The sequence below is a fragment of the Copadichromis virginalis genome, linkage group LG1 (assembly GCF_057382275.1).
Source record: "Copadichromis virginalis isolate Kocher_CV1m ecotype Utaka linkage group LG1, C_Virginalis_male_GT1.1, whole genome shotgun sequence".
Classification (NCBI taxonomy): domain Eukaryota; kingdom Metazoa; phylum Chordata; class Actinopteri; order Cichliformes; family Cichlidae; genus Copadichromis; species Copadichromis virginalis.
This window is the reverse complement of record NC_140618.1, coordinates 21752032-21776620: the sequence shown is the minus strand read 5'-3', so window position 1 is coordinate 21776620 and position 24589 is coordinate 21752032. Positions and strand designations below refer to the sequence as shown.

The 24589-nt window shown below is 41.6% G+C and overlaps 1 protein-coding gene across 1 annotated transcript; it reads right to left on the bottom strand.

Annotated features, from left to right (window-relative positions):
* Positions 1-317: 317 nt before the first annotated feature.
* On the bottom strand, positions 318-24589 carry lmo1 (LIM domain only 1). The gene is made up of 4 exons (XM_085454574.1): positions 23689-24589; positions 9925-10138; positions 2329-2454; positions 318-837 (listed from the first exon to the last, which is right to left on the bottom strand). The coding sequence occupies exons 1-4, from the start codon at positions 23708-23710 to the stop codon at positions 732-734; spliced, it is 468 nt and encodes a 155-aa protein (XP_085310700.1). The 5' UTR covers positions 23711-24589; the 3' UTR covers positions 318-731.

Below are 24589 nucleotides of genomic sequence, written 5' to 3'. Positions count from 1 at the left end.
TATCTCAGCCCCCTTTCATGACACCTGCATGCTCACAACAACACGGTTTTGGAGAAGCATTCTTTTATTCCAAATAAAATCTTATTTAGTTCATTTTAAACAGCATTTCTAATTCCATCAGAACTCTGCAAAATGTAATAAAACTTGTTTCGTTGCATCATGTTTTAAAGAGGACTTCAAATATTTTTTTTTTCTCGCCTGCAGGGCTCTTTACAGCATTGCAGTTTTCTGATACATGATTACATATCAACACGTGGGCCAACTCCTTCCAACAACAACTTTGGTTTTTGGTAAGAGAAAAAAAAAATCTCACTATGAACATTTAAGAATCTTTAATTCACACTAGTAATAAAATTGCATTACATTTCATAAAATAAATGTTCCAGTTTATATATACAGAGAAAACAGACTGTACATACCCTCTAGTGAACCATTTCTTAAAGAAAAAGAAAACAAACCTGAAACAAATTTCACAAAACATACAAGCAATACAGTGCTCAGCTAAGCAGGCACAACTGTACATCAAAATTTGTAACTGCTCAGTGTTGAGGGGGGGATGTGGGAGGGGCAAAAAGTTTAACATTTACAATAGAGTCCTTAGGGACTGATAAAGGGGTCTTAAAAAGTATTGCAGGCAAGCAGACAGACGCTTGTCTTTTTTTCCAAGTGCAGCGGAACATCCATCTCGTGTGTAACGTGTGGAGCCGGCTGTTGCTGCCGTCGGGGTCCAACTATTGGACCTGTGTCTCAAAGCTCCCATTCAGCTGACCTTCCTCATAGTCCATTTGACACAAAATCATGTTGTTTTTTAGGAAAAACTTGTCCCCGACGCAAAACCTGTTGGCACACAAAAACAAAAGGCGAAAAAAAAAAAAACATTGTCAAAAACAAAACGAAAACAAAAAGATGATTAATGCTGGCATCACGACAAAGTGGTGTGTGTTTGTTGACTGGTTGACTCTGCTCTGGCAGTGAAAACGCTGCGTTTAGGATCAGCAGGTACTGATGATTCTGTTTGATCGCACCCATTTGGCTCGAGACATTTTACCTCATGCGCCGAGACCGCGGCTCGCCAGATTCAGAGTCTGTTTTGATGGCCATCGTAAAATGTGTGGTTTCAAATAAAAGTAGATTAAAACCCTAAACAGTTTCGAATCAAACAGACACAGGCGCTGGCACCCAATGAAAAGCAGGTCAGCTCTCCTTGGCCTGGCAAAAGCGGCGGTGGCGCCGCAAGAGTTTCCAAGGAAACTCTGCCACGGGGTTAGCTTTTCACACACCAGTTTAGTTCCGGTGCTCGAAAACATTTTTCCTCCAAAGTCTCACAGTCAGTTGGAGAGGGAAAAATAACTCATAGCAGCCTGCCCCACTGATGTTCTTCTGTGTGCTGCTGTTTGTTTGTGTGACACAGTGGACACAGCTCCATAATGTGACTGAAGGGGAGTGAAGATAAGAATACAGCTGAAAATGGCTTGGCTTTAGTAATGTGCCAGGCTGGTAACACAGTAAATAAAGCTGGTAACGGTCACAGCCGTGGCAATACTGTGCCAGATGAGACCTGGCTTTGTGTCTGCCAGCTGAGAAAAGAGACTGCAGTCATAATTCCCTTACAGCAGGTGTTCACTATGGTAACTGAATCTGGTCTGCAGAAGGTTAATGGGCTTGTGCTGTGTGGAGGAACAGGGTCACAGCACCCCTGACAAGCATGCAAAGGACGTTCTGCTTTCAGAGAGGTGCCATTACTGACAGTATATTAATGGGAAAAAGCAATATTTGGCTATGTCATATTCTGTGTACATCATACCATACAGTAGGCTTTGTGCTTGCTCCAATTCTATAATAGTTCCTATCCCTTAGGAAAACGCCATTTCACACCTGTGTCTATTCTCTTTTGTGCAACAGCACAAATCTGGAGGACGTCTTTTTTTTTTTTTTTTTGTGGCTCCTTTGCCTCCTCGGACAAATGAGAACAAAAGCTAATTTTACATCCCATTGGCTTAAAAGATTTACAGATCTAGCCACAAACAAGGACAAAGTGCTGGCAGCGTGACATAATAGAAAATAATTAGCAGGGCATTACAAATGCAATGCAACCTTGATTCTTGCAACACAAGCCAACCACAATTTACTCCCCCCACCACCAATTATAAACTGTGGTCTGCAATAATGGAATGAAATATAAAATTTCTTTTCCACCTGAGATTATTTTTTAAGAGCCTCGAATATTTAAGCCACTGGCCATTTTAACGCCCTATTTTTTTGTGTGTGTGTGTGTGTTTTTTTCTTAAATATGCAATGTTGTTGTGCAGTTATGACCCCCATTCTTACCTCTGGTTACAAAGCTGACAGGCAAAACAGTCCAAATGGTAAACATTATCTCTGGCTCTCATCACCATTTCAAAGGCTGGGATCAGTTTACTGCAGGCTGCACAGTTCCCCGTTGTACCAAAGAGCCTGAAAGACAGAGCGCACAGACAGAGATTAACCCACCTTCTCTTTACCTAGATGCAGTAAAGAGAGCAAACAAACACGTAGCAAAATGACAGCAAGAAATGTAAAAGAAAGAAGTTCAATAAAAACAGGGGCTTTCACAGGAAAAAGGGAGTGAAAATCGAATTGAAGGCAAAAATCTTTCTTGGCATCCAGTTGGTATATTTGTTAATGAGAGTTACAAACATAGATCTTAATTCTTGGCTAATGATCTAATTATAATGATCACATGGTTTTAATCTCCTTCTTCAAAGAATTTCCCTCTCGCACACTGCAAAAGCAACGAAAACAGGTCTGAGGCAAACCATTTGAACTGCTGAAAGTTTTCTTCTTTCAAAACAAAACTACCTAATGAGTCTGTCTTCAACCAAATCCAGCTGGATTTTTTTTGCACATGAGGCTACACTCTATAATGTAGTCATAAGTTCAAAAAGATTTCTGTTACAAGGATTCAGGCTCAAACCCTCGCTCTCTCGCTTTTCTCCGTCTTCCTCTTTCATTCAGAGAAGAACCTGAGACAGTGATGGTAGATGCAACCTTGAGGAGTTAACTAAATGTTTTACAGTGAACAGACTCACTGCTCAAATCTCACTGCGGCTTGTTTGGGCTTATTAGATAGGAGCCAAATGATAAAGGTCACAAACACAGCAAGGAGGCACTGGTGTAGATCTCCTCAAAGCCAAAAAAAAAAAAAAAGGAACCTCAAATGCTTTCCCCAGTCAGATTTACATTTTCATTTTCCAAGCGCCTGCCCCTATGTTTAATTTGGAGATTCTGAAGCACAGATAGATTTATATATTCTGCAGCAGAAAAAGGACCGCTTCACAGCTTTGCAAGAGGGGATAAGGCAACAGCAGATTGTCATTCCAACAGTATGTTAAACACTTTTCCCCCCCAAACTTGTAGAGCTCAGACAGAGGAGTCCCCATGTTGATATTCTGCCTCGTTTATGCGAGTCCCATTCAGTTGCTTTCACCTTGTTAAAGAAAATGTCTATCCAGCAGCTCTGCTTCTAATTAGGGGCCACTGCCCCAGAGGAGCAGGAAAGACAGAAACAGAGGGAGAAAGGTTGTTATGTTCCATGAGAGGGATTCACAGGGTGTTAAACTGAAACATTGTTACAACTGGTTACTGTTTCAGTAACAAAAAGGAAAAAAAAATACTGAATGTTCTCATACAGTAGACATCTGCCACCCACGGGGTGCTCTGTAACTCAAAGAATGTTTCCCCCCCCCTCTTTAGAGAGACACAAAGACTTATCCAAACAGCTTTAAAAAATTGCAATCTCACACATTCAGTATTGATCTGAAAACAGAGCAAATACCAGTGCTACAGAACCTGACCTTGTTATCACACTATTCCAGCATTCATATTACAAGACATGAGTGAGTTTGTGTGGACAAAGCACAAGTATTGGCAACCGTGAACTGTTGAGTTTCCAGCTTATAAATGAACCCCTTTTCTCTCTCTCTTTTTTTTTTTTTTTAACCTGGATGGAAAAAAAGAGAAAACTCCAGAGCACCCAGAGTCATCATGACATTCAGAGACTCTTCCATGTAGTGAGCAGGTCATAGTGATGTCCTTTCTCTCCCTCAGGGAACCTAAGCTATAAAAGAGCCTAGAGAACCCTTGGTCATTTACAGCAATTGACATGCACACACCTATAGCAGCCAGAAGGATTATTCTAACCCATCTCCATTACACCCTGCTGGGCTGCAGACATGGTGCTCAGTTGATACATACAGGTTGTGAAAACGCCTGGTGGGGAAGCCCAGCTTGCTCCTGACACCAAGTTCCGCCTTCAGTCAGAGCAGCGTGTCACATCTGTGGCTACTTTTTACTTTGCGGCTACATCTATACTCTCCACAAACCAGTAATTCAAATAGTGTGGGTATAACCTCTTTTCCACTCTATTATGAGGGTTATTTGAGCTCGTCGTTGGATACGAAACATTTACAACATAAAGCCTGCAGAACCTGGTAAACACCCACGTCTTTCAAACTCCACAGTGAGAAAGTATTCTGCTAATGGCACCAAAAAGGGGTTAGAGGCCTTCAGTATGGAAGGACGGTAACGGCTCTCATAACCGGTCTGTCTTAAGCGTCTTAATAGTCTTTCGTGCTAACCTGATTTCCTTATCAGCTTTGTGATTTGAAATCGCAGGCAGATATTTGGCACAGAGAAGTTGGAGTGCAAAAAAGTGCTCTCGGTAATCGCTGTGTCCCACTCATACTGTTCTTCAGCCAACAGCTGACGTGTCTGGGTTATAATGTGGCATCAACATATGGCTTAATTGAGCCCCTTGTGCTAAAAGGAGATTACAGGCTGAGTGAACTGTTCAGCACACATTATACTCTTTTCTTCCTGCTCCTATGAAACTAAAAGGCAGTCAGAGAGAAACACCACTGTAGCAGAGCATCCTAAGTAATGAGTTTCATACTAAAATGCAATGTTAGCCAACAGATCCCAACATATTAGCACAAAAATGAAGACGCAAGCTATTCAGAGTCACCTTTAACTTGTACTTAAGTATAGATTGTGTGTGATCAAGGACTCTGCAATTATACACAACATGTGTACTACAACATATATAAAACTGCATTAATTTTAACCGTCATTTTTTATAAACTTGACATGCTTCACCGCACCCAAACAGTGCATTCCACGAACATAAGCTGTAAATGGGTTTTGTTCATTAATTCATTTCATTTAAAGTAGATTTTCTTTTTGTTTGAATAGACTATTTTTGGAGGAATTCGAATGCATTGTTCTGACACATGTCCCGTATTGTAGGAGTGCAGTGGCTCATGCACTTCAATTTCCCTGGCCATTTGGATTAAATAAATCAATATTCTCTGAAGAAAAGTGTAAAAAAAAAAGAAAGAAAAAAAAAAAATCAACATCAACACCATTTTTTCAGCATTTATGACTGGCAAATTTCTCCAGCTTGTAATGCACCAAGGCCTGTGTGCTTTGCTGATCAATCATCGGTATTGTAGCAGGGTTTGTAGCAAGAAGCTCTCTTTTAAAATTGAACAATTCTGTGGTTCATATAAATGGATTAAAGGGTTAGAAGTGCTGATTTGGATTGCTCACCACAGCCTGTGACGCATTCTCATATGGATTTCTAAATGGCATAATGCAGTATAAGTAAAAGCAAGCTGGATGTGCTTATTAGATGAGTGTTGTGTTTTTGCAAACTTAAAAATGTTTTTACTGGCAGCAGCGGCAGAACTCAAACTGAAGTGGTAATGCTTTTAGGTATAAATACAAGTTACGTTTTGATAAAGATGTGCTAGCATCCTGCTAAATTTGCTATTGTCGATGTTTTGCAGTTATTACTGTTAAGTCTTAATCTTTGTGGAAAAGATCAACAATGAACATTAACCTTAGCTCTTAAATAAACTGGCCGAATCTTATCGTAACCACCTCGTAGTACCGCATCAACCAAGTAGAGCACTTTGCTTTCAGACTGATGGCTTGCTTTTGTTTCTTAAGTAGAATAGGAGGCAGAGCCTTCAGCTTACAGTTAGGTCTGGGTCAGGTGACCCTAAATCCTCCCTTAATTATGCTGCAATAGGCCGAGGCTGATATGGGCTTCCCATAATGCACTGAGTTTCTTCTTCACTCACTGTGCACTTGTACACACAGTGTGTTTTTTGCCCCGTCTTTTGTCCCAACCGGTCGCAGCAGATGGTCGCCCCTCCCTGAGCCTGGTTCTGCTGGACGTTTCTTCCTGTTAAAAAGGAGCTTTTCCTTTCCACTTTCGGGGGTTGTTTGACTGATGAGGTTTTCTTTGTATTATTGTAGGGTCTTTACCTTACAACAAAAAGTGCCTTGAGGAGACTGTTGTTGTGCTTGTCACACTTGCATCAAGTGGTGGCTTGTGTGTGCTACTCTAACACAGCTGGAGTTCACAGGTCATTGGAGAAGTTGGTGATCAATGCAAATTCGTATAATGGCCTTGCCACCCCATAGTTTTGCAATATGGGGTGGCAAGGTAAGAAAATGTTAACGACATTGTTGTACCACTGTTGTCGTTCCATATTCTACGACATGTCTTCAACGCACACTGTGATGTTTTTAATGTGTTTTTTGCAGACTGAGATTAAACATTTTATAATTAAATATTTCAGACTGCTAAATCTAAGGGTGGCAATGCCGGGGGTGTGAGAATGTTACTATAATGGCCATGAAAGAAAGACTCTCTATGCCAAACGTACATTTTTACTTTAGACACTGATCACCAGTCTTGGTAAGTATTAGGATCAAGACAGCTTAAAAAACCTTAATATATCTGCAGTATAATATGCAGCAAACTGTATTATCAATAAAGTAATTTTGTGGTTCATCTAATGACCATAATTGACACCTTTCAGATACACAGTGATGAGTGACACCTTAAATTGCATCTGTAGACGAATAGATATGTGTGTCTCTGCTTAACAATGCTGAAATTACTCTTATCTCACCATCTCAAGATTATAGGCTTTGTTTGGATCACTTGCCGTCATTATTATGGCTTAGGTCTAATTATATGCATGCTGACTTTGGGTTTTTAAACAATTTAGTTGCATTTTAGGTTCTTAACTTTATAGAATTTGTATACTTGCCTTATCCCTGCTTTCTACCATCTTCAGTGCAGGGGAATGAAGCCTATTCTCGACTCCTTAAAAGAGCTCCTATTTAGTAGCTAAAAATGTAACTTTGTGTGCTGGTGTGGGATGTTGCGAGCAAAGTTGGACGGCAGGAACATAAAAGAGCTCTCCTTCCTCTGTTATTGAGTTATTACAATGGGTCTTTAGAGAAAAGAGGGCCTTCTTTAGTTCTTTCAACTCGCTGCTTTGCTAACTTCAAACCCTTAAAGCTCCTACAGTGCATCATCTGCCTCTCTGAATTGCTTCTCTCAGATTGGGCTGTGGCTCTTGAAGTTTTCTACCTGTTCTCTGAGCTCTTTGAGACTTCCCTGCCTGCATAGGGTTTGTCAGATTTCATAAAAGGGAAAACTGTTAATGCATGCGTCGCGTGTTCTGACCTTCCTCAACAGTTGTGTCTTTTTTGAAAGTGTAAACCTCTGTACAGATCTATCTCGCCTGAAAAAGAAGAGCGACTGTTTCACTTCCTCAAGGAGTAAGAAGAAGACTGATCTGAAAAACAGTCACATCCATGTGGAGCCATCCTCTATCACATTGCTATTCAGCTGGTTTTAGGATAACTTATAATGTCCATTATCTTGAAAACGTTTTCCTCTTACAGTTAATTACACCACATTTTGATAAGTGGCTTACTATTATGTCCACTCTAATATATGAAACAGAATATTGAATTATTTCTAGCTTCATGTCCTGATGATCGTATCATCACTATATATACGAGGGGTTAAAGGTTTTACGATTTCACCAAAAGACTGACAATAAAGAAAATGCTTAATAAAGCTGCTATTCTTACAAGGAAGTCGCTTACAAAAAGAAAGATGCAGGGAACTGACATCAGGTGGATTAAAACTAAACTTTTTGATGGTGCATGGTTTTGAAGGGCACGGGAGGACACTGGCTGAGGTGTGCATTTTGTGTGTTTGTGTGTGTGTGTGTGCGCGCGCTGGAGTGTAATATTCAGTAAAGTGTGGGTGCATTCAATAAGTTGCTAATGCCACTGAAGGACAATCACAGATGGAGCTCCTATAATAATTAATGTGAGCATGGCAGGGTTCCAAACCCTGGGAAATAACCAAAGTGTGTTTGATCCACTGCTTGTATTTAATGAAGTGCGGGAGGCTAATTCAGTGTACAGATTTAACTTCATTACTGCAGGTGAGCAGAGCCTTCGTCTTACTACAGAGAAAAGAAGGAATGAAAAGGAAACCGGCGCTGCATGGAGACTGCATCACCTACTTTCAAATACTCTGGTCTCTCAAACTGCCTCTTTCCTATATACGCAAGGCAAGGGTTTTAATTTGTTCCATAATAGAATTCATCTCGAGCATCTCAGCCATTAAGTGTTCTGCATTTGTCGCAGGCTGAAGAGCAGGCGAGTGGGATGGATTTCATTAGACAATCTGGGGCAGCAGAGGAGCACAGGAAGCTCTCTACAGCTCCGTCCTTTTTATTCTTATTTTAGTATTCCTAACTCTTGATTCCATATGTCATTCTCTTCATTTCATCCCTTCTGTGAACTCTACATCTTAGTGGCCTAATGTGCGAGAAAGCTTTTCCTTCTCCCTTTACAGTGCCAGTAGGCACTTATGGCTTCAGGGTTGAGGTTGCTGTCCTTTCAGCTGATGTATTTTACCAAGTGAAACTCTGAGCTTCATCATTTTTGCCTTCTCTCGGTCATTTGCCCATTTATTATTACCTCATCTGCACCATCTGCCCCTTTTGGGGGAAACATCAGGTCTTAGTCAACCTCTCACTGCATCTTAAAAGCATTAACTGTGGGTGGGGACTGATGGATGGTAATGGCCTATCTCAACGTAACATCCCTAAGCACCTCGCAAGTGGGCTGTAGGCTTCTTCCAGGTCGAAGGAAGAGCTGAAATAAAAGTGAAATGTCATTAAAAGGCATCAGTGAGGTAGAGGAAAGCCAGGTTGATTAAAGCGCTCTGTGCTGAATTTTAGTGGCTATTTAAGTGATGCTGCTCTTTTTTAATTTACCATCTTAAATTGGAATAAACTAATCAAAACTTAAATGGGTAGCAGTAAGAGATAAAAGTGAACACGCTGTGAGACAAGGAGGCAGAAGGAAAATGGAGAAAGGGGAAGGGGGGAGGACGGTGCAGGGCAGGGTGTTTCGGGAGGAGGGGCCTAAGGCACCGGCATCTTTAAGTCGGCCCCAGGGGGATTCCCCCTCAAATAAATGGTAGGGAATGTGACCTAACGCCCAGGAAATGGTCATGTTTAATTTAACAAGCAGATGGCAGGGGTATCAGAAAGAAGGGGTGGGGGGGGCAGCACTAGTGAAGCAACAAGCCTGCCTGGAGGTTTCTCACAGCCTACAGTGCTGATACAACCAAAAACATGTCGTCATGACAGAACTCTAGTTCATTGTTCATGTAAAGAAGAAATATATATATGGTTGTGTGTCCACGTGGTTTATCGTAGATGTTGGAACTGTGATTTGTGTTTGTGGACAAATTTTTTTTAAATAAAAAAGAGGAAGAAGGAAAAATGGTGTTCCAAAAATTGCCCGTATTTTTCTCCTTATGCAAAACAAATTAGCCGTTAACCTTATCTGATGGAAATTGATTTTAAAAGTGTTCGCGACTCATACTGACAAAGCACAACAAACCCTACCGGGAGGGTTATATGCGAAACTGAAAAGAGAGGAGGGAACAAAAAAACAACAACTCTGCGATCCTTTTAAGTAACACAATTTTTGGAACGACATCGCTTTTGTGCTTGTTGTGAGGGGAGAAAGGTGATTGTGTGTCTTTCTTGCCTCAGGTAGTCCCTGCGACAGAGGATGAGGTTGGCTTTCGTATAGAGGGTGGAGCCCACCTCCCCCAGGCGGCAGTCGCAGCAGGCACATTTGAGACAGTCCTCATGCCAGTATTTGTCCAGGGCCTTGAGCAGGTAGCGGTCTTTAATCTTGCGATTGCAGCCAGCACACCCCTTCTGTTTCCCTTTGGGCTGGACGGAGAGCATCGGCACACCTGTAGTGATAAGGAGACAAACAGCCACGCGTGATTTACGGCCGGGGAACACGAGTGACTTTTCATGTTCTCTTTTTGATAAGCTGGCTGCTTCTCGAGGCGTCTAAGCCTGGCCTCGCACACGGCCACAGCACACTGCCTACCTGCTTCATATGCATTAAAGAAAACATTCTTCCATGTAGATAGGCACACAGGTCACATTGGACAACAAAGCCTCGACTTACTTGTTCCACTAAGAACATGCTGTAATACAAAAGTTACATGATCACTGGCAGCAGGCTTCAGAGGACGGAGCACGTCTCAGGTAGTTCTCAGAGTTATTTTGCTTACCGAGGTATTTACAACAAGCTGCGTAGTATGTTAGTGACCTATCATTTCATCAAAGCCCATTTCACTCAACTGTCCACAGCTGTAAAAGCTCCTTGTGGGCTTTGTTTGGTATAGATTAACATTAACCTTTTAAAAAGCCTCTGACCACAAAAACGTTGCTACCAGACCCCAGTGAGATATGTTATGGCCTAAGTGCCTTTTAGCACACGCGGGGACACACACACAGACACGGACTCATATACACACGTGTGTGCGCACACAAATTGCCAACACACACAGTGCTCCCTGCTCAGAGCATTACAGCCTTTCCTCCTTTTACACTTATCTGTACTCATGTGTCTGCAATGAGCGAGCCTAAGTTACCAAACTCGCAAATTGCCCTGCTGTCACGCAGGTCCCCTTTAAGTGCGCCTTTTAGCCTCCTAAAGGACAAATAAAGTCCATTTAATAACTGCACTAAACACTAATAGTCTATGTGTGGTTGACATTTGTGTTTGGACTAAAAGCCCCCCTCAGGCCACTGCTGGTACAGAGGCAGGGGTGTGCAGCTCCCCTCTGTAGCACTAACAGGTCTGCCACAGCTGAAAGCACAAGACAACAGCTCTTAAGACACTCTCTCACACACTGAGCTATTGATCCATCTAAAAGAACACACAGTGGACGCCACTTGCCACTCTACTTTCAAAACACATTTCTCTCCCTCTCTCTCGAAAAAAAAAAAAAAAAAGACTGGACAGTCTGCAACATGGGGGGTCAGGCCAACATTTTGTATGTGTGGGCATCTGTAAAGGGCCCCATTTTAAAGACGGGTTATACAGTTTTATATGAAATGTCACTGTTGCACTTTAAAGTTGTGCATGCGGTCCAAACACACACACACACACACACGCAGGCGTTTCTCAGGAATGAAAGTATGCAAACATGTGACATATTGTGTAGTTGTGTTATGTTACGTGTGAATAAGGTCATCCTGTAGTTGGATCCGTTTTAACTTCTGCAGTTTACTGAGCGATACACACAACTTCAGCTGGTAACAAGGGACTGCTTCGCTCCGCGCTGTTTTTCTCAGCTCAATCTGTCAAGTTCGCTCTCCTTCACAGAAATCTTACACCGCTTTTCAGCAGAACTTCTTTGGAACAGAAAATCATTATCATTCTCCCTGCCTTTTTTCTCCTTCTTTCACATGCTCTCACACGCAAGCAAGTGGACCCACAAAGTACCTCATTGGATCCAGATTTGCGCTGCAATTTTTTAAGGGCCATCCGCACATCAATAATGCTATGACTGTAATACAAATAGCACCCCCCTCTTTCTTTTTTTTAAGGAGGTGAAGGGAATTGCAGGGCTTGTTAGTCAAATTTATGACTTTGGTTTATATGTCAGTAAGTGCTGTGGTGGTGTTGAGCCGTCTTATTTCTTTATCAGAAGTAGAAAGGAGAGGCTAATTGGTCCAGTGCTGGTGATGTGAGCCATCAATTAGTGTTCTGCCTGCCCTCCAGCTCCCTCGTCTCCCTCCTTCCCAAAACAGACCCCTTGAAGCTGCCGCATTAGGATCACAAACCCTGCTATAAATACCAATGTTCAGTGTAAATGAAGCTAAAAAGCTTCAAATTCAAGCCACACTGGATAAGGGCGGACTCTTCTACCTGTATTTCATGGCTTGTTAGGGGAGCTCTCTGCAGGTATGCCAACAGTGCTCGCCTGACAGGCTTCTACAGAACTAAAAACAGTCTTAATGAGGAGAGAGAAAATGCCTGTGTGTGTGTGTGTGTGTTTCAGAGGTTGTGCAAAGAAAAATATAGAAGTTGCTGCATTTCCCTCAGGGATTTCAAAAATCTTTAATTTGCCTTTTATGACACCTAATTAGTTATTCTACTCAAAATCTTTGCTTTAAATAAGAGAACTAATTATACAAAAAGGTCGTTCCTCCACCTCCGGAGGGCTACTCGTAATTGGTCGAGACCACCACCACTCGCAACACTTCCCTTAAACATATCGCGTGTGTTTTACATCCCATTTGAAAAGGCCAAAGCTTAACCCATCATGGAGTTACTGTGTGCTGCTCAACACTTTTTTCTTTTTCTTTTTTTTTTTTTTAAATAAAACGCTTCTCGGCATCATTAAGGTGACAACACAGACTGTTTCTTCATGTCACTGAGGTTTCTCTGTTTCTTTATGCAGATGTCCCGGTCCTTAGGCCTAACTAAGAAAGACACCTCAGCAGAGGAGCACCAAATGTCTGCCAAGAAACCAATATGCCTCTTCCTTGCAGCAACACTGGGGAGGGGGAAAGAAAAAAAAACCCCAAAAACACAAGTTTGATGTCTTCTACCAAAGCAGCCTCTGGAAAACTGCTTTAATAGTAGTGTAGCAAGCAGTAGCTAAAACCTACTAAACAAAGAGCGGTGACAGAAAAAAAATGATTGTGTAAAGTAAATGTCTTTTCAATTCCCCTAATGCCATGAGACATTTTCTTGCACCTGTCACCACTCCCGGCGCTCTGTGAAACGGTGGAGTAGAACAGACCCTCCAAAGCTTGCCACCTCCCAGAAAGAAAAGCTGCATTATGAAAGGAAGCAGCAGACTAGGAGGCAGCCTCCACTTAATCCAATCCATTTAACAGATACAAGTGCCACTGACCTTCCAGTGTCATTTGATGTTACCAAAAGCATGCCTCTCCACATCACGATTCATTCTCCAACAAGGGATGCATTTTACCCCTCAAAGTGGAGAGACAGCACTTGGCCTGCCAAATATCCTTCCTGAGGAGAAATTTAATTTGCCATTAGCACTGTGTGAAAATGCCTGTCATCTCCCTCTTTTTCCTCCCCTTTAAAGATTGTATCTTTCAGGAATATGTACAGTTAGTTTTACTCAAGCCAAGCAGTCTGTCAAAGCATGTATTTCCCATTATAGATAGCATCCGATTTCTGTTACCCCATTTACACTTCCATCTGTAGAGCTATCAACAAAATCACATCAGTCCACTAACCTTTCTGATATATTTAAGGTTTTAAAAGAAAACACGCTGGATGGAGCACTCAAGGAAATACAGGGGAGGAAAATGGAAAAATACAATTATCACACAGACATGGGAAAACCCTACAATTTGCCCCAAACTCCCTTTCCCCTCCCCATCATTACCATTAAAGTGTTGGTTGCTATTTTAAAACAAGTGAGCAGGTGCTTGAATGGTATTCCGCATACACTAATTTATACGAATCCCGGAGCCACCATCAGCTCTGCTGTGTCATTTCATGCAGACTAAAAGGAAGACTGGTTAGTCTTGTATCAGCTTCTGTGGGCGTAAAGGTGTGGGAATGATAATATTAGTCTGAATAATCACCTGCTAAAATCAGCAGTTTCTTCTTATATTAAATTTACAATGAAAGAAAAAGAAAACTTGACAGTAAATGTTTATTCACTAAAGAACTAAACTGATTTCATATCAGAAATAGCTTTAAAACAATATAATTTTAATGTTGATTAGCCAGTTGTCTCATTTGATAGGGAAACGAACTCACAAATTCACCCCTTCACTAGTCAACTGCTGTACATGCACACACACCCACACCCACACACTCCCAGTGGAACAGCTGCTCTCACAGGCACTCAACCTTTAATGGCAGAAAGGACAGTTACATCTGCTTCTCTGTTTGTTAAATGTCTTTTGATCAATTAAAAGCTCTGACGCCATGGTGCGATGCAGACTTTGCTGGTTCACGGGGAGGTAAAGGATCTTGATGAGACTCGCTCAGCCTTCCTGACACATGGGGAGGGAGGTGGTCTTTCAAGGAAGTGGAAGCTGGCCCTGGGTGGGCCTCTTCTTGGGGGCCCCTATAATTCCAACTCCCAGCTGCACTAAATAAGAACGCGTTAGCCACCGGCGTGGTGAATACACAGAGCGCGATGCTCGGGGAAATTAGATACTGTATTAGCAAATGATTGCATTTATCTGGAACAAGCGCATGTGTCATTATCCCCACCACCACCACCCTCTCCTTTATTCAAACCACTCCTGCACAAGACATCGGGCCGGATATTAACAGAGTCTTTAAACTGCTGCATGAAGTTACAAACGATGCTGAGCTCAAATAACTCGAAAAAGTGAAGAATAGTAGAAAAAAATCCAAACTTACTGTGCTGATTTTGGTCTAGTTCTTTATCCAAGTGTTTTGTGCTTCAGCCATGTTGTGGCCTTGGCATTGGAAAATAAAATTTGTCCCTGGGCCAAGGTGTCTGCCACTGAGGTTAATAGGCATCTCATGCAGATGTCTTGCTATTGTGCGCATAAATCAGCCCCTTTTCATTCAGCTTCCATCATTGCTGTAATTGAGTCCGTAGACGTGTTTTTATATCTCCGAGACAAAATACAAGACATCTGGTAATAATATCAGCTGGAATAGACATGTCAGTCGAAAGCAGAGTGATGAGCGCATTCTGAATGATAAACAAAATAAAGAACCCTGAATCATGTGCCTATCGTTAGCTGGCACATATGCAAGGAGCAAAAGAAGAGATATGCATGAACACGTGCATATGCTCTCTCGAATTAGGGCCAAGTCAATATTACATTTCATACTGGCTGTGTTTTTTTGTTTTTCCCCCCTCTCATAATTTGCTCTAAGAGCCTACTATGTTACCGTGCGGCATGCTACTTTTCCAGATGGTTGTGTATGAATGCTAGGGTCTGTGAGGTGATTTCTGGGACTGTATGCATGCTATGATTATGACATAATTAACACCCACAGTAAGTGGGAGAGAGCAGACAGGGCTGGTGCAGTTGAGGAGGGGACTGTTCATTAACAAGATGCACTCTCTCAAACTTTGCAGCTTGCTGTGGCTAATAAGCCCCGCTGAAACGGAGCCCAGCCGTCCCTTGCATTGACCCTGGCACTGCCCAGGATAAGGGAGGGTTTTGTCTCCTGGAATAATTGCTCTTTTCACATGTTACAAGTGTCCTGACCCCCACGGTCGGCAGCCACTTTCCCTACCATAATTACTCCTGATCCGCTCCAAATGAGTCAGGCACATTAGGGCTGCAATAACACTGGCCCAGCTTCAAGCGCGGCATGGGGAGTCTCAGCAGAGCAGCCTGGAACAGGGCTGCCTTTTCTCCCAGCCTACGGTCATTTCCATCACGTCAGAGGTGCATTTCTTACACTTGAAGTCAGCACGAAGGCCCTAGGCCCTTTTTCTAAAGGCTTACAGAAGGTATTGTTAGCTCCTGGTGCTCACTACTCACTGTGGTTTGGCTGCACACTCCATCCCAATTAACGGAAAACTTCATTAGGGTGCTTTTTTTCCACACTTTTCAGCCTCCTATTATTTTTAATTTATTCACATGGGGTTAATTAAAAGAAATGTATCACAGAGATATGCAACAGCTTTCTAATTAAATTCATTGCTGCTTTTTTTTTTTTTCAAGACATGAAACTGGCAGAGTTTCCAAATTATTACAGAAGGCGACTTGTTCCAACACTTGGTTGCTCAGTAGTAGGTTGAGATTAGAGCTCTGCAAGGTAAGCTGTCAACAGCAGAAAGAGAGTGAGGGGGAAAGAATGAGGAAAAAGAAAATGAGAGTGGGGGATTAAGATGAATGAGGAGGAGGAGAAGAGACGCAAAAAACAGCCATGGTTTGATCGTGCAGTTTTACTCCAAATAAACCCCAAGAGAGGTCTTAAAGAAGGAAGACTGTCAGTGTTGACAGATCAAGGAGACCATTTGATATTTCATCCAGCCAATCACATGTGGGCTCACTATTGAGCTTTGTCTGCCGTTGGTCTAAGGTGTTTAGTTCTTGAAACCTGCCATTTTGCAGCTTTTCATTTAAGTGCAAGCTGTCAATAATCGAGAAGGTGAATGCATCTTCATCTCAGTTGAGTACAGTAGGCACAAGATCAACTGACATTTCCCCCAGAGTCTCCATTTGAGATTGAATAAAGTTTTTTAAAAAAAATCTATATATTGTCAAACTAGATACTTTTAAACCTTTATAGAAGAGGCAATCTTATCTGCCACTTTCTGATTCCTGTCAAGAAAAAAAGAAAGAAAGAAATCAAACCATTAGACCCGTCACAGCCACTTTCCGCCATCCGGAACAGAATGCACAAACACTTTTCAGTCCACATTAAAAATGCATTTGGAGATGGAAAAATGGAGCCCTCTAAAGTTTGTGTCACTCATGAGGTCAGGAAGTGATGTACGAAATCCTTCCCACTCCCCAGCAATTACTGCACACTTATTATTTCAAAGGATATGCCAGGAGACAGGTGTGCCATTCAGGGTCCTCGGTGTGTTGAAAATGGAAGGGAAGACGGAACACCATACTGTGGTGCACTATGTGAGGTTCTTTAATCTTGAATAATGCAAATTCCCCACAGGGGGCAGTTATTTGGCAGCACAGGCCTCTAATGTCATTCAAGCACCTACTCCCACACCTGATGGGGTAAATAATGAGGGAGGTTGGGTGCACAATTAGAGAAAGAGGTCTTCATGAAGAAGCTGTCTCGCAAAGTCAGGCCTGTCCCAAAACTCTCAAAAGGGAAACGCCATAGAGGATATTTGATGTTTCATTATGAAAATGGTCTTAATGAATACGTTTGAATACTATTTTATTACCCCGTAATATAAAAGAGCTATGCCATTCCCTCTAGGAGTAATTCCTGTTGCTGGCTAAAATCAAATGCCTGGTCAAATGAAATGTAATAAAATGAAATGAAAGGTAATGTGATTGAAACGGGGGCCAAAAGTGTCTGAGGAACAGGTTTAACTTTAACTTCATTGGGAAAACACACACACACACACACACACACACACACACACACACACACACACACACACGGCATTATTTGATCAGAAGCTGTATTTGCAAATACTCAGATAGTCAATATCAAAAGCCTAATCTAACTCTAAGGGGCAACAAAAAGGCTGTCTTAATCACGGGCTTTAATTAGCTATTTAAGATTTTATTACCTAAAGGTCAACCAATGAGGGGTTAGCTCTCAGCAAGTTGGCTCTTATTTAAGTGAAGGCACCCAGGCTCTTCTATTTACCAACAAGATAATTGCAAGATCTTAATAAAGTGTGACGGCTCCACCCTCCTTTCTTTTGGATTCCTCTATTTCATGCTATAAATCAGCTTTTAATTTTGATGTTTTGGGCATAAATAAAAAAGAAACGCAAGCATCAGTTTAAGTATTTCAATACGTGTCATTTTAAGCTGTGTAAAACATTAGAACAAAAAGGTTTATGGCAAATTTATGACAAAATTAAGTTGCCCTAAAAGAATCAAACTAATTTTTCAGAAACATTGAATCTGCTTAAATCTGTTTTCAGAAGTTGAGAGTGGAGTGAAGTTAGTCTGAAAGTTTAAAAGCCCCGCTAGCAGCCCCTAGAGGCTGCGCTGCTCCTTACACTTACAGGAACAAAGTCTCTTTCACTGACCAGTGAACACTTACACCCTAAGAAACAAATCCGCACAGGCAGGGCCAGAGACAGATGAAAATGTACAACAATCAGGGTTTCTGCAAATGGAAATATGACAACGGCAAAAACTATAGAAGCGCGCATGCGATGAAAGGCAGCATAGGCTAATAACGCATTGTTGATTTCCAAGCACCTATTGGCCAATTTTGATGACTTTTAGTGAGGGCAGTGGCAAAGGTTTATCTCATCTGAGATCCGGTTTCCTGAATTTGTATGACTGGATTTGTGCTCATAGATACTGCGATGAAGGATTGAAAGATCAAAACAAACGGAGAGATTTCGCAGGTCTTTCCTCCCCACTGCTGTCAGACTCCATAATAAAGACTTTAACTGATCAAGCACACACATCCATACATATGCAATAATACTAAGTGCAATAATCCTTTCTGTCATCGTTGTATTTTTACTCAGTTGTATATAGTATTTGTATTTGTATTCTATTTTTATCTTATTGTATATTTATTTTATTTTATTCTACTGTATATAGTATTTTATTTTATTCTATTCTGTACAGTTGTGTACTGTATTTATTCTTATTGTATTCTAATTTTTGCGTCATAACTTTTGCACTGTCCACTTCCTGCTGTGACAAAACAAATTTCCCACGTGTGGGACTAATAAAGCTTATCTTATCTTATCTTACACAAAAAAAACATATACGCAATTAGGATTTCTTTGTTAGCTTTGCACAAAGCATTAATAGCTATGAAAGTAAAAAGGAGGAGTAAGTAGTAATCAATATGTCATACTGATATAGTCAGTAGATTCTTTAAAATCTCCGAATAGGGTTTTGCGATTAAAAAAAAAAACACATGTATGCATACTTTTAAAAAATGTGCATCAAGGGATTAAATCAGGAGGGTTTAAATAAAATGTAGGTTAGTTTGATTTGTGACACAAGAAGGCGTTAAGAGGCTGATGGGATTCGAGAGTCGGGTCAAACATGATTCAGGACGCACCATCGTAATCAAACAAACATAAACATCCATTTATATTTCAGGTATTTCAGGTTTAAAATCTTTCCAAATGTCATTTAACCCCCCCCCCCCCGCCCCCCCCCCCCCCCCCCCATTGTAGCAAAGCTGCTGAAGAACGATAGTTGGTGGCTTTGTAGTTTTGACATCTGCTCATCTCAAGAACTTTGTTGCATGTCATTCGTCTCTCCCATGTTTCTTGTCTTCCTTTTCTAAGCCTATGATGACAGAATAGAGGAGAAATGATTTTTTTTCTCTCAGCGAGCAAAGAGTGAGCTTTAGTGAGTGCGGAACGACACACAAGCAGCAGCCGTGAGCATGCAACCGGTAAACAGGTGAATAAATAACTTCATGTTAAAAAACAAAACAACAGCAGGAAAAAAATAACTAATGAGATGTTGCAGGAAGTGTGTACATGTATGTTTGCAGAGGCATCAGTGTATCGGTTTTCTCCCCCCCCCCTTGCCACATAAACATGAGCGCAGTCAATAACTGCTGGAGGGAGTCGGCTTCACGGTGACAGGTAGCAGTGAGACTTGCTTTCAACAGGTTCAAACAGATGAAGCAGTATCGTATATACAGTGTATACGCATGTATTGTGTTAGTTATTCAATCAGTGCTGACACCAGTAAAGCGGCTCATCTAATATTTTTAGATGTATTCTTCTGCATTTGCCTCTGAACTTGCACTAAGACACAAGGTTTCCCCCAGTGTCTGTGACTCATCTCAGCTTGTTAGAATATATGCAGATTTGGGAAAATGCTGCATTGGTCCTGCTCATTTTATACTGGCTGAATCTCACCAGTCTCGCAATATTCCTGCTGATGCTGAAAACATCGTTTTTGAAGTGAATAAAAACAAGCCAAAAACAAAAAAGGGGGTCAGACTTGGGACAACACAACAGGGATGGTCTGTTCTCTGTGATGCATGTGGTGGCAGCAGATCTTGTTGTGAGAATTTGTATGATAACATAGCTAGCATGTGGCCTCTGGCAATAATAAAAGGGATGCTCTTACAGCTCAAGAGTGCATAATTGAGTTTGTGTGCCACACTGATGAGTGCAGCAATTTACATCGGAGGCAGGTGGGCGTGCTCGCTAACACGCGTCTCTTAAGTCTCAGTTCAGTCTCTTTGAATTCCACTTAGATCATGGAAAGTGATACAAATCTCCCGCACTCGTAAAATATGAAACGATCAGGACTGATAGGGATCTAGAGGTTTTAGTGGTGACAGACGAAATTGTCTCTTGTGAGGCTTCTGCATTTGTAAGATCAGGCTCAGATTAGATGGAATTAAACACTCGCAGCTGAAAATTGTATTAATGCGATTTTGTGTGCATTTTTTTTTTCTTCTGAGCTCAGCTAAAATGAATAAAGTGAAATGATTTACATGGACAGCCAAAACAGTGAGGGTGTAAGACTGTTGCTTGTCAGTGCAGGGTATATTGTGCTATTTACGCACATGTATTTTTTTTTGGTACCATTTTGTTACATATTTATAAAAAAATACATTTAAAAAAGCACTAGGTTACACTTTGTAAATGTTTCAAATACTCAACTGCCTCCTGACAAACTGTGTGTAAGAGGAGAAAAAGTTCAATACAGGCAACGCAGGTGCCTATAATAAAGCTTAATAAAAAAAAAACGTACTGACTTAAGAAATATCAAACGCAGCAATGTGTTTGTAATATTGTTCAAGCCCTAGAGCACCAAAACCAGATGTAATTTCAATATTTGAAATGGGCAAGTTTAATTTTGAAGTAAGACCAAACCAATAAGCTGAGAAAATAGCAAATACGAGAGAGCAAATTGCATTCCTTTGTAAAAGTGAAAAGACTTAAGGAACATATAAAAGTAATCTCCAACTGGAAATTAGAAATCAACCCTCAGAAAGCAAATAACAGAAAAGAAATATTACTGTCCACTTTCTAAATCAATATAACATCGCTACAAGACAGTATTACCATGGTAACACTGGTAAAGAATGAAGCAATTCTTATTATTTCAAAATAAAAATCGGAGCCCGAAGCCCAAGTTTTATTACAGCAGCTGACAGAAAGATCGCCAGTCTGTATTCATCTGGAGCACTGCTTTTCAATCACATGCTTTATGAATGTACACATTTTTAGTGGACAGGTTGATAACAGGATCTTAAATTAACAAGCACAGGAAACTGGAAACTTGTAAGTAGCTGGAGGTTTTTTTTTTCTCCTGTTTTCTCCCCCCCGCCCTTTGGTTCAGGTCTGTAAAGAGTATACTGTAGTTATGGTAATGTTCAGCAGGAAGATGCCTTCAGCGTGGACCCACTTTCTTCTCCTGCAGTGTACGAAGAAAGAGAGAAAACGGCTGAGTTGCTTTTTCCACCCCTCTCAAATTATACGCAAATTGGAACCTCATATCGCAGAGTAAAATAAAATGTTGACAGTGAATATTTTGGTACATGTTGCTATTCATTGCCCACTATAACCTGCATATTAGGTCACTTCACAGAGCAGTGCCTGTGTTCCTACTGCAGTCGTCCTCTGTGCTCCCAGACTCAGGGCTCTGCCAGATAATATACATACAAGGATAATGACCTAATCATCTGAGAGTAAGAAGCTAAGTTTACACACAGTATCCACAGGTATCTGCATCCAACATGAAACCATTCAGGACGAGGATTTCAATGACAGCTGACAGGGGTGCGTCACAAATTTTTAATTTACATTTTCGACTCGAGACAAACTTGCGCAGTGGGAAGAGAACTGGTATCAGTCACAAAGGCTCGTTTCTGGTAATTGCTTTTGCAGCACAAATTGTTGCAGACTTTTCTAAGAGGAGTCAGAGTTCAAAAACGGTCTGCCAAACAAGCAGCATCATTACTTTGTTGCCAACTTGGATCGCTGGCTTTGAACACGAGAACAGACACACTGATGATCTGTTTTATAGCCCGCGCAAGGACTGAAATATGAACACTTAGGCGACTCGCACACGGGCATAGTAGTACATCAATCAAGGAAACAAAAAACAAATAAACTAACAAAAAAAAAAAAACAGCAACGCAGAGTAAGCACACATAAACACACGTGTGGCCACCCAGACCCACACCTCCACTGCCACATACGCGTGCATCTGTTTGCGCAGGCACTAAGTGGATACATTAGACGTGAAGGTTGAATTGACAAGCCTATAACTTTGGAGCCAATAAACGCTAAGAGGCATCATAGAGAAAGAGACCAGATCCGAGCCGCTCTGCTGACAACCTGGCCAAAATGCTGGAGCTGCTGGTTGGACCCAGCAAATAAAGGGTGAAGCTTTTAGGCAATGAGCAGCAGGTGATCTCAGCTTTTCTGCAAGTCCTAATGCTCCTAAAAGCCTCTCTCCCTGGTTCTGTAATTGGGCATCAGTAGTTAATGTAGTATTGACTGCATTACATGCTCCTGTGCATCCTTTCCCACTAATGCCATTTGCATCACCTTGTACATTTACCATATTGCTTAGCCAATAACTGTTAAAAGCAATCTGAATCATGAATCATATAGGGAACTTTTAGCAAGACAGACATCCAAAGGAGACAATTTACAGTTGAGTTAATTTGAGTACATTAGCAGCACAACATAGATTCAGCCAGACAGACCAATTTATGTCTCTACCGCAGTCCTTTTATTGGTTTTTGGATGTGTAAGTGAAAGGATGCTCCTCTAAGATGAATGAAAGATCCATTTTCAAACATAAATAATGGGTTACAGATGCATCCATTACTTTTGGAGGAGGAGGAGTCCTGCATAAACTGGAGTGTACAAGAGAAATATCCCGTACTTTGAGAAATAACATGCACACACACGCACACACGGGAAAAAAAAGAAGTGTTTTATGGTCGTGGTGGCTGTCAGCGTGCATGCCAGCAGGTGGTCTGTATTGTCAGCAAATCGACCTCAAAATACTCTTAAAGAAGTGACAGAATAAAGACATGCAACACACACCTACTTGGTTTTTAGTTCATCTCAATCAGGTTGTGCAAATGTGTTCAGAGCATATGCACTAAACAGAGCCGAATGTGACGGATGCACTGCACACATCTCAACATCGGCTTAATCCAAAATGGGACGTCATTAGAGGCGAATTTGATTTAAATTAAAATTAATTAGATTGCCTCGCCCATTAACCTAAATACATTGAAATAGATAAGTAATGCAAGTAGGCCTATTTGGATGGAAAGTGAGCGAACGCTGCACAGGCGCTATCCATAATTTGCAATCAAGTTAAAAGCACTCTGCTGTCATCTCCCATCCCGTGGTGATGTCAAAGGCTGCCTCGCCAACTTCACAGACGCAAAAAGCACTTAGGAGGAGGAAAGAAAAGAGGAGCCACATGCACTGCAGTCTGTGTGGAGTATCATCAAACTGTGGCTCACACGAAGAAAGACAAAAAAGAAAACAAAAAAGAAAGGCAAAAAAAAGCTACAAACAAATCCCGTTTATAATAAACTCTCCCTAACTGAACTGCAGTTTGGCATTTGTAGGGTTTTTTGTGGAAGAGCGCATCAACTTCGTGGTACAGAAAGCACATACGATATTGTTAGTTAACAAAAAAGGAGGGGAGGGGAAGAGAAAAAATCGCCCGGACCCCATCGTGACTGAATGGGGTTGAGAAAGCCAGCGTTAAGCGGAGGCTGCCGGTGCACAAGGTCCGGGGAAAAAACACTCAGTGTGTAAAATGTCACTAGTTTGCCGCGTTACTCCCTAGGTTATAGCATCCTACGGTGGTAGACGTTACTCACCCTCTTCCTTGTCCAACACCATCGTCCTGAGGAACGAGGAGTCCTTCCTCGGGCGATCCGTCCTCGGCTCCAGCAGGCTGCACCGCTCGGTGTGCTCACAGCTTCTCCTGGAAATGGCTTTGAAACGCGCGGTTGACTAGACTACGCCTCGATAAACCGAAACCCTGGAAAGATGAATTGCCGTCTGCGCGTTTTCTCCCTCCTATCAATAATAATTCACACACGGAATACGGCGATAAACACGACGAGAAACCCCTATCCGGACTGAAGTGCAGCGCAAACAAATAGCGATCAAACAGCGTCGGTTGCTCTTGATAAATTCCATGCGAATAGAATAAAAAAAGAAAAAAGAGGAGGGGGGCAAAAACAATGAAAAGCGATACAAATCTAGTGTCGCCTATCTGTAACTGTGCACACACGGTCGGATCAGACGCTCAGACTGAACGGCTGAGCTCTCCTCGCTTCTTAATATTCTCTCTTTCCCGTTCTCATTTGCTCCGAAACGGCAACTATATTCAAACAAATCCAATTGCAAATCTGACAACTGCTAAAAGCAAACTCGCGCCGCCTCTCTCCCAGTTTATGTGCCGCGCTCGCCTCTGCTGCTACTGAATAAATGCGCGCAGTTTCCAGAGACCCTCGGATTCCCCTGTTAATTAAATCAATTCATTATGCTCAGATCTGATTAGCAGCCCTTCCCCCCTCTTTGAATCAATTATTCAATACACAAACATAATTGCTTGTGCCAGAGGTGTCTAAGTATTAGCTTATTTAACTCCAAGGACACTAATTACCCCTAGGGCAAGGGAACTTTTCTCATTAATTCTGACAAAACACAAAAGCACAGCTAAGGGAAAGTGTGTGTATGTGTGTGTGTGTGCGTGTATGTTACTGGTCCGCC

Excerpts from the sequence above, each read along its gene's own strand:
- lmo1 (XM_085454574.1), bottom strand. The coding sequence starts at position 23,710 with ATGGTGTTGGACAAGGAAGAGG. Across the intron at positions 2,455-9,924 it reads TGTCGCAGGGACTACCTGAG|GCTCTTTGGTACAACGGGGA; the intron begins GCAAGAAAGACA and ends TCTGTCTTTCAG. Across the intron at positions 838-2,328 it reads TGTCAGCTTTGTAACCAGAG|GTTTTGCGTCGGGGACAAGT; the intron begins GTAAGAATGGGG and ends GTGTGCCAACAG.